At 38.7% G+C, this 19,115-nt stretch overlaps 1 protein-coding gene across 1 annotated transcript; it reads right to left on the bottom strand.

Annotated features, from left to right (window-relative positions):
- Window positions 1-3,780: 3,780 nt before the first annotated feature.
- nexmifa (neurite extension and migration factor a) lies at window positions 3,781-18,387 on the bottom strand. The gene is made up of 4 exons (XM_087253431.1): window positions 17,884-18,387; window positions 10,532-10,653; window positions 6,777-10,350; window positions 3,781-6,395 (listed from the first exon to the last, which is right to left on the bottom strand). Exons 2-4 carry the CDS (start codon window positions 10,602-10,604, stop codon window positions 6,263-6,265), a joined length of 3,780 nt encoding a protein of 1,259 aa, XP_087109557.1. The 5' UTR covers window positions 10,605-10,653; window positions 17,884-18,387; the 3' UTR covers window positions 3,781-6,262.
- Between the last annotated feature and the right edge of the window lie 728 nt (window positions 18,388-19,115).

The raw sequence follows: 19,115 nt of genomic DNA, 5'->3' as shown, positions 1-19,115 counted from the left end.
CCGTGGCGAGCCTTGTGAAAGGGGTGGTTCATTCTTTCTAAAAAAGTGGACTTTTATGTAGTTATTCGACTCACTTTTTATTTAATTATTAGGTTTAAAAACTGCATTTTAGTCAGATTTTAAGCACATTTTTGCTGGATTAGCTTGTTATGTGGTCACACTTTTTGATGTATCAAAACCTTTTCTAAACATTTAGAATAAAGAAATATTAAGAGGCTACTTATTTTAAAGCTACTTTATGATATATCACAAGGGGAAAAGGCAATATGTTTTAAATTTAAAACTGGGGCCTATTGTCATTTACAAGGCAAATCCCAAACTGGCCAGAACATTCAGCTTTCCTCAGTCTCAGAATTTGGCCATTTAAATAATAAAAACATAAATAAATATAATAACAAAGAGCTTCATGGTTTTTCTAGCTTCGCTTGTAAAACAAAAAGTACATTTGAAATTTGATAATGACAATAATAAGTAATATTATGGGCCGCATTTGGTGCTTAACAACTTTTTATTGATCCTATTTTCTTACAAGAAAAGGTCCAAGATTTAGAATAAAGCAACTTATTAAATGTTTTCTCAACAATAACAACAATACAGTGAAAGTTGACTTTACTTGATGCTGCTTGGTCTTAAATCATAGGTCTGCACTGCAGTTTTGCTCCAACCCTAATCAAAACACAACTGATCCAAATAATCAATGTGCTTGTGACTTAATTCAATTTAATTAAAATTTATTTATAGCGCTGTAACAATGTAGATTGTGTTAAAGCAGTTTAACATAAGTACTAGTAAATTGAAACTGGGTCAGTCCAGTTTAGTTCAGTTCATTGTGGTTTAATTTTCACTGCTTAAAGTCCCAACACTGAACAGCAAATCCATCAATCCGCAGCTCCACAAGTCCTAAACCAAGCAAATCAGTGGCGACAGTGTTGAGGAACAAAATTTCACAGATTGACGAGGGGAAAGAAGAAAAAAAAAACCTTGAGAGAAAGCAGGCTCACCCATTTTTTCTCTGGCCATGACTCTTTTGAACACCTCGATTAGTTGGATCAGCTGTGTTTGATTAGGACTGGAGAAAACTCCAGAGCTCCGGCCCTCCATGAATTGAGTTTGAGACCTGTCTTTAAGCTTTTTTTTTGATGGGTGATTTTGATAACTTATGATGGCATAACAGTCAAAGTAAGAAAAATTAACTCATGTATGCGACATATATTGGTCCTTTGTTAGTGGGGGTAAGTCATTCGAACCACCAGAACCTCCCCTGGCTACGGGCCTGTATACAAGTAAGATAGCTAACAAACTATTAACATTATATAACTAAAAAAAGCAGCAAATAGATGAAACGTCTTATGTAATTAGCTTTTAAAAAGCTTTTCTGTGGTTAATTAATATTGATGCAAACATGCCTATATATGGATGTATGTCTAATAAATATGCATCACATGACATGCATATTGTTTACAGTGCAGCCGTTTTATCACATTTTAAAGGAATAATTCACACGGTTCAAATTTTTGATTTTACTTTATTCTGTTTACCAGAAAACAAGATATTTTGAAGAAAGCTGAAAACTTGTGTTTATTAACTTACATATTAGGAAAAACAAGTACTCTACTTACTTCAAAATACCTTTTCAGTTCAGCAGAAGACAGTCAAACAAGATTGGAACAAGTAAAGGGGAGTAGCTAAATCAGAAATGTACAAACTAGTGCTGCGGGCCAAAGTTGGCCCTTGGTAACCTTTGATTTGGCCCACAATCCCATATGAGAAGAGAGTGAGAATGATGGGGAGGATTGGGCCGAATGCCTTTAACAGAGATCATGAATTATAATTTAACATAAACCTTTTGGTTTGTTTTACTGCTGAGCTACAAAAAACAAACTGAAAATACATCTTTAAATTAAAGGTTGTAAATTAAACAAATTTTATATTTCTTCAAAATATAAATTGTCACTCAATAGATAGAAGACAATGCAGAACACACTGGCGAACAAATCAAGAAAAAAAAACAGGTGCAACGTTTAATTTAGCCTACCCAATTTACCTGTACCACATGTCTTTGGACTGTGGGGGAAACCGAGCACCTGGAGGAAACCCACGGCAACACGGGGAGAACATGCACACTCCACACAGAAACGGCAACTGACCCAGCCGAGGCTCGAACCAGCAGCCATCTTGCTGTGAGGCGACAGCAACACTTGCGCCACTGCATCACCCCTATGTAAAATATATTCTGCATTAATTAATATAAAGCAATGTTTTCAAGCTATTTTAAATTAACCATGCATGGCAACTTTAATATAATAGAGTTTAGCATATTTACCTTTGACCCAAGGCCCTTCACAAGAAAAAGTTTGGGCACCCCACTCACAGCAAGAAGGTCGCTGGATCGCTGGTTCGAGCCTCGGCTCATTGGCGTTTCTGTGTGGAGTTTGCATGTTCACAGTCCAAAGACCTGCGGTACAGGTGAATTGGGTAGGCTAAATTGTCTGTAGTGAATGAGAGTGTGTGTGGATGTTTCCCAGAGATGGGTTGCAGCTGGAAGGGCATCCGCTGTATAAAAACTTGCTGGATAAGTTGGTGGTTCATTTAGCTGTGGCGACCTCGGATTAATAAAGGAACTAAGCCGAAAAGAAAATGAATGAGTGAATGAACATAAGTTCAGCATTATCATTTAGTGCATTTTTACGCAAGAGAACAAGACATTTACATTCCTTTTTAGACAGCACAAACAAATCAATTTAAGCACAAAGAGCAACAGCGCAGCAAACAGAACTGTGTGTATGCATAGAGTCCAGCCATATTAGAGTGATAGAAACCCAATAAGTCTCTTTTTTTAAATTTCCTGACATTAAAGTAGGATCCAAATACCAGTAATTTTGAGGCCCACTGCAATGTGACGTAGGAGTACAGTTTTGATGGTAAAAAAGACAGTAAAAACGATATGTAATTCTTAACCGCTATAATCACCACAGAAAAGACTCATCATTTCAGAAAGGCTTGAAAAAACCAAATACATCCAATAAACTTTTATATTTATAAAAATATATTTATAATTTTATATTTATAATTTATAAATATTTTATAATTGAGGTATATTTCTGACTAATGAGCTGGATTTCAGCTTCATCCGTGTCTGTTTCTGTCACTGTGCTGTTTGCCTGACATAACACTTGATGAGAAGCAGACACACACATGGGAACGGTGGACAGGGAGAAGCAGCTCATTTGCATTTAAAGCCAGAGGCTACAAAAACAGCTGCACTATTGGCCTTATTCTCAATGCGGAAGTGCGCTCGTTTTTGCGATTGTTTTAGAACTTCTGATTCGGTTTCCTATGAGAAAAATGACTAGGAATAATAAACGGTAGAACACGGTCAAACAACTTGTTCTACAAACAAGTGTGTGCATGACTATATAGACAAAGTAGAATATTACGATAAAAAATATATCAGTTTACAACATCAATCAGAACGAGCAGTTTTTAAAGTTTTAATGAACTGAAGTGAACGAGACCGGAAGTCTTGAGCCAAAAAGATTCATATGGCTGTGCCCGCTCGTAGGCAAAGAAGAAGATGAACAGCAATTATCGAAAACAGCTACACTGTACTCAGACACCAAAATGGGCAGATTTTGGAGGCGATAATAAATGATCTGATTTGTATTTGAGCTGAAACTTTAGACACATTCTGGAGACACAAAAGATTTATCTTACATCTTGTCAAAGGGGTAAAATAGGCACCCTTTTAAAAGTTATAAAAATAAGACAGTAGTGAACAAGTGATCAAAAGCTCTTTTAATTAATATTTATTCCATAAACATGATTACAAAACTCAGCAAGTTACCAATATTACATTTGTCACCATACAGGCTTGATCACAAATATTTCAACTTTTGTGACAGATACAACAAAAACAAAATACTAGAATCATTTACATGAAAATCTATAAAACAGCAATGAGATCACAAATTAGTGTTTATTGTTCCACTGTCTGTTTTCATGGTTTCTTTTTTAAATGTATTCTTTAAATTAATATATATTTTTACTAGAGCACAACACTCTTACAACAAGATTGGTCCAATTACAAAAACTCTCAACAAAGAGTCACAGCTTGCTCTCCTTCTCTCTCCTTTACAATAGTTTTTTATTTATTTTTTATAGTATTTTCAATTTTTGGTTTTAAAACAAACAAACAAAAAACAAATAAGAGAGAGAGAAAGGAAAAATAAAAAGAAAGAAAACATCATGGCAATTAGCAACCTTTTCGCTCGCGGAAAAGGGAAAAGAACGAAGCCACAGTAAGAACGACCTCACATCACTTTCTAAGAAAAATATACACTTAGAAAATATGTTACAAATTGGCACAATGAAAAATATACAGGTCATCATTTTTTTCCTACATCAAGAGAGTTCGTTGATAATCCACCTGGCGAAGATAGACCAGGCAGTAGAAAGTAGTTGTTTTTTTTTCCTTGATGATGAAAAAAGGCAAAAGTAGTTACAAGTAATGCAGTGTCAAATAAATCATGAAAATAATACTTCCAACTTGACAATATAATACATTCATAAATAGGGCACGATTAAGTTTTTGATATGCCTGTTTTCACTTTACATGATGCACTTATAGGGGAATAACACTGTTTCGGAAATGATATAAATATGCGTGTGCTATAAAGTTCACTCTACTCTCGAAATCTGAACAAGAGCACCCGGCACTGGCATCACAGATGGCCTGCAGGTGTAACAACAGTACAGCAGGGGGCATCAGAGAGAATGAGAGATGCGAGTGCAGTTGGGTTCCCTGAGTCACGGACCTGAACCAACTGCGATACATCTCTATTCCCTCGGCATGGGGGAAAACAATTATATTGGAAAACAAACCTTAAAGGAGTTTCACCGATTACTTTTCTGGTCTTTTGCTTGACGAGGCTGATTTGCCTCAAATTAATTCATTCAAAAATCAAGAGGTTTTCAGAGGAGCTCGTTTCTGATTCACAACTCCAGCTGTGGATTGCCACTCATCATCTGCACCTGCTTTCGTCAACATTTTCTCAAATAATCTAACCATAGATCAATCACAGCATCGCTTACAGCGTTTGAACTCTGAAAAAGGAGGGAATTGTTCTCAAACTAAACGAATGTAGTATCTGACAACTCAAAGTGATCATAAATACAAATAAAAAATCGATTCCAGGGAGTCGTACAAATCAAAATCCTGCAGCAATGTAGTAAACAGTACATGGGGTAACCAAGTTGGTGTCTTTCCCTCTTTTATAACACAACAAATAACATTCCAACAGCAATAGAAAAACAATGGTTTTGAGATCAGGTAAGAAAAAACAGGCGATTCAGAGAAAGTAATAATACAGGGGATCAGCATTCACATCACAAATTCATATCATGTTTTAAATGCATGCACATCACTAGCAACAAATTAGAAAAACCTTCAAAAAAGATTTGGTCCGGTTCTTAACTGGTTTTAAGGGTGTAAAATTCATTCAAGGTACAGAGAAATAGATTTGCTAAACTAGAAACTTGGGGAAGTAAACAAGTTAGAATGCATTATATGTCTTGTTATAAGAAGGAATGATCATTTTCTTACCTTGTTAACACATGAACAGTGAGCTTTTACCATCCAGAAACTGATTGGAATGAAGGCAACCAATGTTTTTCTCTGCCATTTAGCACTTCGGCTTCCTCCCTCTAATCCTTTCATGCATCTTTCATTTCTTGCTGCTAATCTTGAACGAGCCAGGTGTGTAAAACACAGAAAATAATCCAAGAACATTTTTTTTTTTTTTGATTGTTGAGACGACTCCTTGCCTGTAGCTGTTTATACAGATGTGATGCAACAGGAGTGAATCTCAGATTAACAACTCCCCCGCCCCCACCCCACCCCAAGCACACACTCACGCTCTTCAATCACTGCCACGTTATAAAACAGCAAATATTTATGTAGATAAAAATGTCTGTACATTTAATTGTTCATAGTTTGGCACATTAATTTGAACATGTCTGATATAATCTTGTTTTGTAAATAGTGCATATGTTTGTGTACAACAGCATTTTGATACTGGCAGGAGGAGATTCACTGGTGAACAGATGAATGAACCTCCTTTTCACAAGTTCTAAACAAACTAAAATCTCTTTTGAAATTTCAGAACCTCAGAAAACAAGCGCATCTCAGTTGAGATGCTTTCTTTCAGCTTGTCAAAGCCCAATATTCTGAGGGGTTGGCACAGAAATGAGGGGAAATCGATTCTTAGCACAGAATACTACACATGACCTTTGACCCCTGAACAGAAGGCAACCATTTGCTGAGAGACAGAGCAGGGCGCTGGGCTTGGTTTAAACCACGGTGCTGTGGCACTGATTTAACACATACAGTGTTATAGCTGCAACGGAAAACAAAAAGACAAAAAAATGTATATTTAGATCAACACCACACTGAAAGAGAATCTTCAAGGCATTTCCTTCTTCAGAAACAAACAAAACACAAATAAAACAACCAAATATTTGTCAGATAAAAATGAAACAAAGCAGCAATGGTGAGTAGGGTGCAGCCATGACAGTGAGACTTCAGTCAGTCTAGTAGGTAGTTTAGCAGGGCTGACATGCAGGATGTGCCTGCCTTCCAGTGGGCCAGGCAAAGGATTGTGGGTAAAGTCAGTGCCATGCAGCTCTGAAATGTGGAAAGGATTTTAGGAGGATTTGGCAGGGTGCGAGGGAAGGGAACGGAGCAAAAGAAGGGGCACATTGCAGAGAGAAAATATTACCTCCGTTTCTCGACCAAAGCGGTCAATGCTACTCCTTTTACATCCCTTTTGCCCGCTAAGAGTTCCTCACGGGCAAATTTAGCACTGGTTTTGTGACGGTACATTTTTTTGTGGGCTGGGCGGTGTGGGAGTGGGAGGCAGTCCAATCCGAGGGTGGGAAAAAATCCTGGTGGGAGAAGTTTAGGCAGTGCTTTACCACTACCACGACCAGCTCCTTTCTTCCCTCGACCTCCGCCTGAGGCACCTCCTCGCTTTTTAAGGTCAGCGGCACTACCCAGAATCTTCAGAGTCTGGCTCTGAAGGGCATGTTGACCTGGTGACAAGCAAGGCCCCCAAAGAGGTTCCACAGAGGCCCTCATGAAGCGCTGTACCTCAGCCATGCCAGACACAATATTGGACAGTATGTTTGATGGTTCCTGGAATTCTCGTTGGTCATCATTTGACACACCCCCAGCAATAGGCCACTCCCCTTGAGCTCCCATCAAGCTAAGCGATGGGGTGGGGGATGAAGCTCCACTTCCTGACCCTCCGCTACTTTTGGCTGCTTTTCCCTCTAGCAAGGCTTTGATCTTTCGCACAGAGCGAGAACCTTGACGTGGGAGCTTTGCTTTCTCTCCTTTTACTGTTTTAGTGGTTTTGGTCTTTTTAGGGCCTTGTCCATTTTTCCCACCCTTTTTTGTGGAACTTTTGTGATCCCTAAGCCCCACTTCTTCCTCTGCTGTGTTGAAAGAGTGTATCTGAAGTAGATGTGGGTTTCCCTCTTGATTAAGCTGTGGCACAGCTCCACAGTTCCATTGCACATTTGCCTCTGCTGCCTCTGAGAACTCTCCAACTTTTCCACAGTTCCCCAGCAGCTGTGGGGAAGAGTTAGGTGTGTCTGGTGGAGACATCTCAGACAGCGATGAATGACGGAACTTGTCAGGGGTAAAGTTAGAGATATCCAGAAGGTCAGTGGACTCTCGAAGTGGAGCAACTTCTTCTAGACTTTGCTGTAGGACAAGACGTGGGCTGCAATGCGGCAAGAAGCCATCATTGATCTCACTGATCTCCTCTTCCCTCTCCCTTTCTCCCTCTCTCAGGCTGAGCGAGCTATAATTGCTTGAGGTAGCCGAAAGTGACCCCTGGGAGTTAAAGCTAACTAGTCGCCCTACACCACTGTCACTTCGAGACCCAGCCGGACTTAAGCCATAATCGGCATCAGGTTGGGACTCTTCATATGATACCCTGCACCCTGATAGAGATACTTGCCCATAGCCTGCAACATTCGTACCATCCCCAGCTAACACAGGCAATGGAGTGGGAAAGGCTGATGGCATCATAGGTGACTGGGTCGGGATGTCTGGGGAGAAGGGCAACTGGTCAGCAGATGGTTGGGATGGCCATGAAATGGGCTGGTTAGGTTCAGTAAGGTTTGGTTCCACATAACGTGTGTGGTGAGGCCCGTGGTTAACAGATGAAGGAGAGTGGGGTAGCTCTGATTCAGAGGGAGGAGAGAGAACACAGCTTTGGACTGGCTGTAATGAGGTGTTCTGCAGCCCTGGTTGGAAATAGGTGATGCTAGCAGTGCTCGATGACTCAGAGGCTTCAAGAAGTGTTTGCAAGTATCCCCCTGGGAGGAGTTCAGCATTCCCATTAGTTTCTGTAGCAGTTGGGGTCAAAGTGCATTTTTCAGGGGAGGTTTCATTTGTGACATTACCTTCCATAGAGTTACTAAGGTTTTCTGGTAAACATGGGCTATACTGCTCAATCTCAGAAGCTTCAGGGACTTCCTGTGTCTCAGCTTCTTTCAACTTTTTTAAACGTAGTCTTGCTTCACTTTTGAATTTCTTTATCTTCCCTGTTTTACCTGCCTTTCTTCTTTCCTCTCTCTCCTGTGTTCTGCTTTTAGCCCTGGCAGTGTGTGTAATTGAGGTAATCTCCTCTTTTGGTTCCTCTGTGCTTTTTAGTGATTCCGTCCCCTCTGACTGATTGTTGATGGGGACCACTATAGTTTGGCTGGGGAGGGAATTCTGTACTGCATGGATCTGCTGGATCCTGAGTCTGGCCATCCTGTGCTTGCGTTTGGGTTTAGTGCTTGGTGGTCTTTTGCAGCCATTGAGACGTTTGTTTGTTTCTGCAGCTCTCAATCTATTTTGCTCCTGCTGCTCTTTTTCTCTTGCCTGCCAGTATGCTTTTAACGGTGCAAGTCTCTCATAGTGTAGGAGAGCATTTGGACTCAGACAGACGACAGCAGGTGATGGTTCGACTCGTCCCAGCCGCACTCTCATATGTCTCTGTCCTTTGAACCGATTAATGATTATGTATTTAATGATAACAGGTGGGTCCTTCCTATTGGACCGCCGCCTCTTCTTCGGGCACCAGTCATCATCGCGCTCCTTTTTTACACCAGCGGGCTGTTTCTCACGTTTTTCTGCATTTTTCTCACTTTCTATAGAGTCCACATCGTACAAATAGTCTTCTCTGTAGGCCACCTTCCTCTTGGCTCGGAGGCGGTAGCTTAGCTGGCTGGAGGAGCTAGAGTTTTCTCTGGATAAGCAGGCATGTCGGAGGGAGAGCCCGTGATCTGGGGAGCCCGTGCAAGAGCTGTCATCACTAAATTCACCAGAATCTTCTGGCGAGTTACTGAGGTCAAAAATAAAGTTACTGTCAGGGCTTATATTGGGGTTCACATGATCATCAGCTTTAATCTCAACAGATTGGTCTGGTTTCTCTTTTGGGCCCTCCTTTCTACTGCATGGTAAGCTGGGAAAGAAACCTAGCTGAGACTCGTTCTGTAAGGCAGATTCAGTCCTCTCCTGCACTCCATCCTGATAGGACTCATAGCGTATTTTGAGTGAGCAGACATCAGTACTAAGTGCTGTCTCCTCCTCTTGAAACATGTAATTCTCTACATCCTCTTCACAGAACAGGTTGACTGCAAGTTCACTGCGAGAGCATAAATCCAACAGCTCCATACGGCTCTCGCTGATGAGAGTTTCTAGACAGCTCCAGTCCTGTGCTTCCTCTCCGAGACCTTCGTATATGCTCCTGGATGCAGGATCCTCATCTGATTCGCTTTCCTGCATTGACCTCCCTTCCTCAGCCCCTTCATTGGTTACAGCTGGATTGGCAGGGCCGCTGAGCAGCTGGTCAGATAGAACCTGGTCACCATAGCGACCTGCGCTGGGGGCGGGGCCAAGGCATTGCAAATTGATGCTGGCAAAGCTGAGTACGGACTCACAGGATTCCGGTTCTGTCTGATTTTTGGGGATCAGACAGCTAAGGCAGTCTCCACCCCTGGAGTCCATGTTGGAGAGGGATGACCTGTCACAGGTCTGCGGCACAGACCAGGGCGTCACAGGTTTGGAACAGGGCACAGAAGAGAGAGATGACAGGGAGGAAAGAGAGGAGAACGAAGAGAGCGAAGAAAGAGAGGTGGTGTTGGAGACAGATCCATCATGCAGGTCAGCTGGGCTAAGAGGACCTTCAGAGGTCTGACTTTGGCCACAGAGGGAGGGCAGGGACAGCACAGCAGGAGCAATGTCATCGCAGCGCCTCAGATCTTCTGACACATCTGCCAACGGGTCATGTGGTTCTGAAAATAAAAAAGCACAAAGATCCTAAGTTTTTACTGACAAATACCTGTAAATGTAGGTATATAGAGATCTAAAGACCGTTATGTTAAATAATGGGTAAATAACAATAATTAGGAAAACATATTTAACATAAGAGTAACAAACAAATAATTGTGTAAATAACTCATTTATAACTCCTACCATTTTCACTGGCATCTCCTGGGCGAGGGCTTTGATCTGCCCCTGAGAATCGGGACTCCTGTAGAACATCCATCAGTTTGAACTGAATCTCTCTCTTATTAACATAATTATTACTGTCCAGCCTGTAGAAACACACAAAGACACACACAGTAAATGCTAAAGAAAATCAGCACTATCCACAAGTCTGAATTTTTTTTATATAAAAAAAATCACTTAGCAGCAATCTCGATGTGACAGATTAACCGAGAACTTAATAGTATATTTTTAAAGGGGTCATGACATGATAAATAACATTTGCATTTATCTTTTGACACATAAGTGGTCTGTGTTGCATTAAAACATGCTGTAAGCTCCTTGAAATGTCCTTTTCATAAACAAAACATATATTCAGTCAAGCATTAATAATGGCTGGTCTGGATAAAAGGTGGCATGCGATGTCTCAAAAGGCACATATATTTGCATACAGCCTGCTTCCAGAGCACACTGATGAATAGCTCATCTCACCATAAGCCCCGCCCATTGACATTTAATCACTGACATATACTTTTTTCCAACAAAGAGAAAAAAATAGAATAAACGTACAATAATAATAATAATAATAATAATAATAATAAATAAATAAATAAATAAAAATACATAACTGGGCTTGAGGAGGGTGGTTGCTGAGGTTGAGGTGCTGTAAATTTCTATAGACACTGGACAAGAGCAGTAGTGTGAACATATGCCATCAAAAGGGTGTTAATATGACTTTTGTGTCCTCATATACAGGAGAGTACACCCGCCTATACTTGACATCAAAAGCCAGTACCAATTATAATATACATTCAGACAAATTTTGCTGTGATAAATTCAGTTTGAACAACTTGTTTGAATCTCTACACAAACTTCAGAAGGATCCCAGCAGTAGTAACAAGTAAATTATTTATTTGTGAGGGTAATTATTTTTCTAGATTGGGTCGGGGCATTTGTTTTCCAGTTTTTCCAGGTCCAGAAAAATGCAACATAGGCTCATTCTGAATATGTAGCCCTATATACAATTCTGGAGATCGCAAATTATGTAGCCAAAAGTACGTAAAGCTGCATTTCCATTAAAAACAAATGCTACAGGGCGTTTTGATACAGTACCTTTTCACACTTACTAGCTGAACGATTATCTACTTATGGATTATTTTCCCGCTGTCAAAAGTTTATCTAGTTAGCTCGCCATGTACGTCGATGGACTTAAGATGCAGAGAGGAGTTGACCACAATGACAGAGTCCAGTGAAGAATGGTTCCAAAAATCAGGTAAAATCTGGCTTTTCTTTTTCTGAATTGCTCTTTAAAACTATTGGTTAGGTTTAGGGAAGTGGGTGGGTGGGTCATTCGGTGCTTTTTAAAACTCTACTGGCTGGGTTTAGGGATGGAGGAGGGTGGGTCAGTTGATCATTCAGTCGACAACAGCCTCTGGTGGATTTACGTGAGAACAGCAGCCGTGGCACTTACGAGAGAAATTTGAGGTCTCAAAAAGCGTACACAGCGACTTTTGATGGATTTACGCGAGAACAGCAGGTGCGAATGGCACTTGCAAAAGAAATTTGCGACATCAAAAAGCATACACAGCGGCAACTGGTGCTTTTACACCAGAACAGCAAGTGTAAATAGCTCTCACTAGACAAATTTGATATTTAAAAAGTGTACACAGTGGCCTCTGGTGAATTCGTGAAAACAAAAACGTAGCTCCTGTGACATATTTTGCGTTCTCCAGAAATGTATATATCATGTTCAAAACAGAAATTTAAATTTAAATTCCCAATAATTCAGGAGCTAATTTATTAATCATGCTAACTATGACTCTTCTCTCTAGTTCTTCTACAATTTGTGTCCTGTTTTCACCTTTTTGTGCATCTCTCTCTCTCATACACCAGTATTACAGTGAGTTGTATTGTTTTACATCATTCTGTCCTCTGATTGCCCTTCACTGTGAAGTACAACTCTTGAGGATGTGAAAGAAATGAAAGAGCTTTATAACAGCAGAGAAACAGAAAAGAAAGAGCGCTCTCTCTTGCCCCGGGCTGTGTGTGCATGTGTCAGAATTGTGTGCCATATATGTAAGTAAAAAGACATGCAGGTTTTTATTTAAATAAATAAATAAACATGACAGCGCTGCATATGCTGTAGGGAGAAATGCTGATCTCTAGTACCTTTGAAGTGTTCCCACGAGGTAGATTTACATAGAAATTCACAACTGACCTATTGAAGATTTATGAATTACACAAGAGTATTGAAACTGTTGAGTGGGCATCATGTGTATTTCAGTGACTATGATTACGGCTCTGAATTATAAATAATATCAATTTATATATACAGTGCTCAGCATATACAACTACACCCCTCACAAATCTGTCTATTAAATTAATATTTCTAATAGGAAGCTATACAATATAAATATAGATAATATTATATTAGTCAGTACTGAAGCCAAATCTGGAGCTTATCTGACTAAAATCTAATCCAAAAACTAGTACACACAAATTTATATGTTATAGAAAAATATTAAAATACAAATAAAAAAAGGTAAAATCAAGAGAAGAGAAAAAATATAGAAATGTAGCAGATATTTTGTAGGTTGTAATTTATTTTTGCAATATTTTGCTTGAATTTAATTGTATTATCTTTCAATTTGTAAATATGTTTGGTAATTAAAATAGTATTTTAATAAATATATCTGTTTAATAAATCTTTTTGTTTAAATGCACCAAAATACATTGCCTATATTCACTGAGAAATGGATAAAAATATTCTAAATGGGGTGTACACAATAATGCTGAGCACTGTAGATAAAATAAATACAATATAACCACATTTTTACAAATCTTAATGTTAATATCACTGAGAATTCCAAATGAAACTAAAATATAATTCTGAAATACTAAAGTTTGGGATATAAAATGAAAGTCTTGTCTCTTATATGAAAATCACCATGAATTTAGATATCTACAGCTTAGAGATTACTATAATAAAAAAAAGGAAACTCTGAATAAACACTTTCTATTCACTCACTATAATGATGATGAATGTCTGTAACAACACAATACCTAAATTAATCTCTTTTGTTAATGCAGTGTTGATGGGTCATTTCTCCTCATCCACACTATATGTAAAAGTAAATTGGGTGAGAATTAAAGACTAAAATTTTGGAAGCAGACTGGTATGATATGTGAGAGATCATCAACTTAAAATAATAAGGTTCTATCTGACATTTTTTGTCAAAATTGAGTTGAAATGACAACTTTTTTACATGATGTGATGTTTTTTCATAAGTTTTAAGACTTAAAACAAAACAAAAAAGGTTTTATCTACAAAATCGAGCTCTAGCTTAGCTCTATAAGATTCTTTCTGTTAGCCAATCAGCATTTCGAATACACGCACAAAGACCAATCAGGTTCAGCTTTCTTTGAAATTTCACTGGACTGCTCCGTTGACAGCAGAAAGAAACACAAAATCAAAGTTGACTAAATGTCGCATCACATCAAATTGAGAAGAAACCTGAAACTAAAAAAGGTGTGTAAATAAGATGACTTTTAAGCACTTTTAAACATTTATATAAAATTTTAAATTTTACATTGTTGTAAGATTTTTATATGTGTATATATAGTCTGTAAAACATTTTCAGTGTTTATTAAACTCATTTATTGATTGATTGTTTTCTTTAAAGTCATTAAATTTGATATTAAGCCATGAAGGGCAAAGAAATTTAATTCATGAGGCATTCAAAGTAATTCTATAAATTATAACTAAATAATTCATATAGAGCATAAAATTCAATAAATGTTACCATATTAATTACATAATCTGCACTGAACAAAATATATAGCGCAGCATTTGTTTAACTTAAAAAAGAAAAAACATTCACCTAAAATCATTAAATAAACATTACAGAAAGCAAAAATGTAACTTTCCCAAACATCAACATATTGATATTAAACACAATTTTTTTGGTTTAATTAAATAAATAAGCAGGCTGATTGTATTTACAGACTCAACATTAAAATGTAAGCAGTGGTTTGAGGTAATTGAAAAAATTCAGGCAATGGAAAAACTAACAATTACGTTGAGGGTAAAAAAAAAAAAGGTTATTTTCAGAAAGGTTTGGGAAAAATGGTTTATATACAGTATAAGGACTATAAAGACATCATCATTTAAGAGAATGGTATTGGAAAAGATACTGTATAGCTATCTGATGCATTTGGCCACATTTTTAACATGCAAATGTATGTGGTGTATAAAATTACAGTGTTCAGCATAATTGAGTACCTTCCATATTAAAATTTTTTATTTTTATCTATTTCTCAGTGAATATAGGCAATGTATTTTGGAGAATTTAAACAAAACCGGTTTATTAAACAGATATGTTTATTTAAATGATATTTTAGTCACTAAACATATTTAAAAATTAAAAAATAATACAATTAAAATGTAAAAATTTAAAAGAATTTACAACCTACAAAATTTCAACTATATTTTTTTGCTTCTATTGATTTTTCCTCTTTTTAAATTTGTATTTAATATTTCTCTATAACATAGAAATTTGTGTGTACTAGTTTTTGGACCGTTATCACAAGTTATTTTGTAAGATAAGTTCCAGATTTGGCTTCAGTACTGACTAATCTAATGTGTATACACAAATATAATATTGTATAGCTTTCTATAGAAAATATGAATTTCAAAGATAAATTTGTGTACTCATAGTGTGTACTGATATATGCTGAGCACTGTATGCATATTCATTTTGAATTGTACATATCCACTGCTTATATACATTGGTAATTATGTTCATATCTATCTGCATACTTCTTTTTATTAATAGCAAGCTGTACATATATTTATCTTTTGTAAATCTCTGATCAGTTAATACGTCCTGTATATAATGATCATAGTATACATCCAACTGTAAATATTATGGCAGTTTAATACTTTTAAATCCTGCACTTGCTGCTATTGCACTCCTGGTTAGACCTGAACTGCATTTCGTTGCCTTGTATTTGTACATGTGTAAATGACAATAAAGTTCAATCTAATCTAATCTAATCTAATCTAATCTAATCTAATCTAATCTAATCTAATCTATTGTTATACAGTTGAAGTCAGAATTATTAGCTCCCTTTGAATTTCTTTTCTTTTTTAAATATTCACAGAGCAAGGAACTTTTCACAGTATGTCTGATAATATTTTCTCTTCTGGAGAAAGTTTTATTTGTTAGAATTTGCTAGAATAAAAGCTGTTTTTAATTTTTTATGCCTAATTTTGAGGTCATAATTATTAGCCCCTTTAAGCCATATATTTTAGAAAACCATCATTATACAATAACTTGCCTAATTACCCTAACCTGCCTAGTTCACCTAATTAACCTAGTTAAGCCTTTAAATGTAACTTTAAGCTGTATAGAAGTGTCTTGAAAAATATCTAGTCAAATATTATTTACTGTCATCATGACAAAGATAAAATAAATCCGTTATTAGAGATAAGTTACTAAAACTACTATGTTTAGAAATGTGTTGATAAAAATCTGCTCTCCCTTTAACAGAAATTGGGGGAAAATAAACAGGGGGGGGGTAATAATTTAAGTGGGCTAATAATTCTTACCTCAACTGTGTGTGTATGTATACAGTAATGCATGTTAGCATGCTTTTTTCTGTTAAATTTATTCATTTATTTATTTTATTTTCAGCTAAGTCCCTTTATTAATCTGGGGTAGCCACAGCGGAATGAACCATCAACTTATCCAGCATATGTTTTACACAGCGCATGCCCTTCAGACACAACCCAACGCTGGGAATTCTGTTCAATAACTGTTCTTTATTGTAAAAAATTAACTAAATAAAAATAAAAGTAATGATTTTTTAAAAATCAGCATAAAACATAGTTTGCCTTATAATTTCTGAATATAATATGTGTTTAGACACTGTTGATGGCAGAAATCAAAGCAAGAGAAAAATTCCACAACAGCACTTTTGAACACATTACACACCACAATCCATTCTCCAGCATGTACTGCTTTCCAGATCTGGAAATGTCTATGTAACGATCTAGGATTTGCTATTTCCAAACCAGTAACAGTATGAGAAAAAGCCCAGGGCTGTTCTGGGAACAGCATGGCTGGGCTCATTCTTGCCATCTTTGCAGACAGAGAGATAGAGAACAGGGCAGTGGCACTGTCTGCAAACTGCTTTTATTAAAAACTAAATTAATATTTATTCAGCTTCAACATCCACCCAAGAGACAGACAATGGAATTACAAGAGAGAGAGAGAGAGAGAGAGAGAGAGAGAGAGAGAGAGAGAGAGAGAGAAATATAGACGCATAAAAAGAGAATGAGAAACAGAATCCATTTTGGTGTGAGTTTGTTTGATCTTTTTTCTGAGATAAATACATTTGCTGCAGTCTGTCCTTGGTCAATCTGTCAGACAAACAGCCCAAATATAAAGCAGTCAGTCATTTGTGGTCACTGAAGGCATGACTATACACTGACTGGAGCTTTAAGCACTGCAGTCTGTGTGGAAAACAAACACAGCCTCTGCGTCCACTCGATTGACTGCTTCGTCTATTGATAGATTCTTGTGGCAGAAGCTGTGCACGAGAGAACTTCGGCTCTGTTATCATCACCCCGCCATCAAAGAAACTTCCATAACAGCATCCCAGCACAGGTGTCCGGTGACCGACAGGTCCTCCATACTCTACACACGATGATATCTAGAGCCTGAAAGACGAGCACGCTTTCAGCATCTCGGATAACCTAGAGAATTTACATTATTCAGAGAGACGTAACAGGTTTGAGTCCAGCCTTAATTATTGAAGGCCTGGTGCGCTATGATACGCGCCCTGCTATTCTGCATCTCCAATCGCCAAAATGCCGCATCGGTCGCAGGCGCTGAGCCGCGCGCGCCGACGCCGAGGACAGGAAAATGCGTAAAACGGCGTACAGAATATCCCCACATGACAGAGTCAGTGTTTCTGCTATCTGTGAACGAGTGCGCATGTAGCTGTGGCCTTGGCTTGGGGGATGTTGTGTAAAAAGGATGAAGAGAGAGAGAGAGAGCGACAGAGAGAGAGAGAGCGTGTATGTGTTTGCCTCACGTATTCGTCATGAGCACCAATGCTCTCCGTCCCTTCAAACGATGGCCTGCGGCTCATGGCTTTCGCAGGACACTGAGCATCATCTCTATGGCACACACACACACACACCTGTGCAATATGGACGCATCATGACAGCTGACATTCGCTCCTCCATTTCTCCCCATTGCAGCGTTTGACGCGCGTCACACTGGCTCACTCACCGCATCACGCACGCACACAAACACGCACAGCCTACTCACCTCCCGTTACACCCGGGCCGCGCGTCCCGCCCGCTCTTAAGCCTCCGTTTGGTCGCTCGGCGTGTGGACTGCTGTCATATGATGTTGTTGTTGTTGTGTTTTTTGTAAGCCTCTTCAATGCAGCGCCCTCACCATGTTTGCCCCGTCTCGCGAGCCCGGACTGCCTCTCCGGTAGCAGCAGGTGGACGCACCTCTCGCGCCTCGGAGCCCCTCTACCACTCCATTTTATCCCCTCGCGCTCCAGGGTTTCCAGGAAACAAACAAAGGTCTGCTGCAGCCCCTGCTCCTCGCCGCATGCTCCCTCTCTCCCGCTCCGCTCTCTCCTGCTTTAGAGCCGCTTTTGTTTTTGCCGTATGTGCGTGTGTGACGGAGACGGGGGTGTGCGTGCGTGCGGATGTGTTTTTCCCAGCTGTACCCCGTCCGTCCCTGACAACGACGGCGCGCTCGTGCGCTGCTGCTCCCCCTCTTCTGAGACCTGCCATAAAGAGCGCGCCCCCATATTTTGCACGGCGGCGCGCTGAGATGTCGGGAGCGCGCGCCACTGCTGAACAGGTGCAGAGGCGCACGCATGCGCACGAACGCTTCTCAAGCAGCAGCTAGGGGTCTCTGCGGATTTAGATTATTTCACACAAACTTGTTTTACATACGCAGTTACAAACAAATACATGTATTTGTGGAATTTTGGTAAAAGAGACAAAATGTTGGAAATCCATTTAAATAAAAATGTAAAAATAAATCTTTGTTTATACAACTGTCTGGTATTAAATACTCAGTAACAGAAAATATCTGCCAAATAGTTCTACTACTCGTCTATATATATATATATATATATATATATATAGAAAAATATATAGAAATATATAATATATAGAAAAAACTAGGGTTGTTTGTTTTTCAGACTTTTAAAATATCCAATAAATCTGAAAATTAAATGTAATGTTAACAGTTCTATAATTAGCCTATGACACATTTACTAATTATTTTTAATAATTGCTGTACTGTTTGTTGGAACATTTTCTTGATTTTGTTATCCCCTGTTTACCTTGTAATAACAGCTTAATAAACCGTTTGTCGTGAAGCACCAGTCAGTCACTTCTGCTGGGCCTCTGCTCTGACGGCTTGTCTTGAATGAGGGCCGCAGTGTCCCGCCCCTTACGTCAATGAAACTTAGATTGACATGCCTTCTATCTAATCATGTGTACGGGGGATGTGACGTCAGGTTGTTTTTCCCG

The sequence above is a fragment of the Danio rerio genome, chromosome 5 (genome assembly GCF_052040795.2).
Source record: "Danio rerio strain M-AB ecotype USA chromosome 5, GRCz13ab, whole genome shotgun sequence".
Taxonomy (NCBI): Eukaryota; Metazoa; Chordata; class Actinopteri; order Cypriniformes; family Danionidae; genus Danio; species Danio rerio.
Note: the sequence above shows the minus strand (reverse complement) of the source record. Positions and strands in the feature narration are given on the sequence as shown.

What these genes read in the sequence shown, in the direction of transcription:
- nexmifa (XM_087253431.1), bottom strand. Translation starts at nt 10,604, where the DNA reads ATGGATGTTCTACAGGAGTCCCGATTCTCAGGGGCAGATCAAAGCCCT. An exon ending in AGGAGATGCCAGTGAAAATG is followed by an intron (nt 10,351 to 10,531) that starts GTAGGAGTTATA and finishes TTTTATTTTCAG; the next exon opens with AACCACATGACCCGTTGGCA. An exon ending in GCTTTGGTCGAGAAACGGAG is followed by an intron (nt 6,396 to 6,776) that starts GTAATATTTTCT and finishes TTTCCGTTGCAG; the next exon opens with CTATAACACTGTATGTGTTA.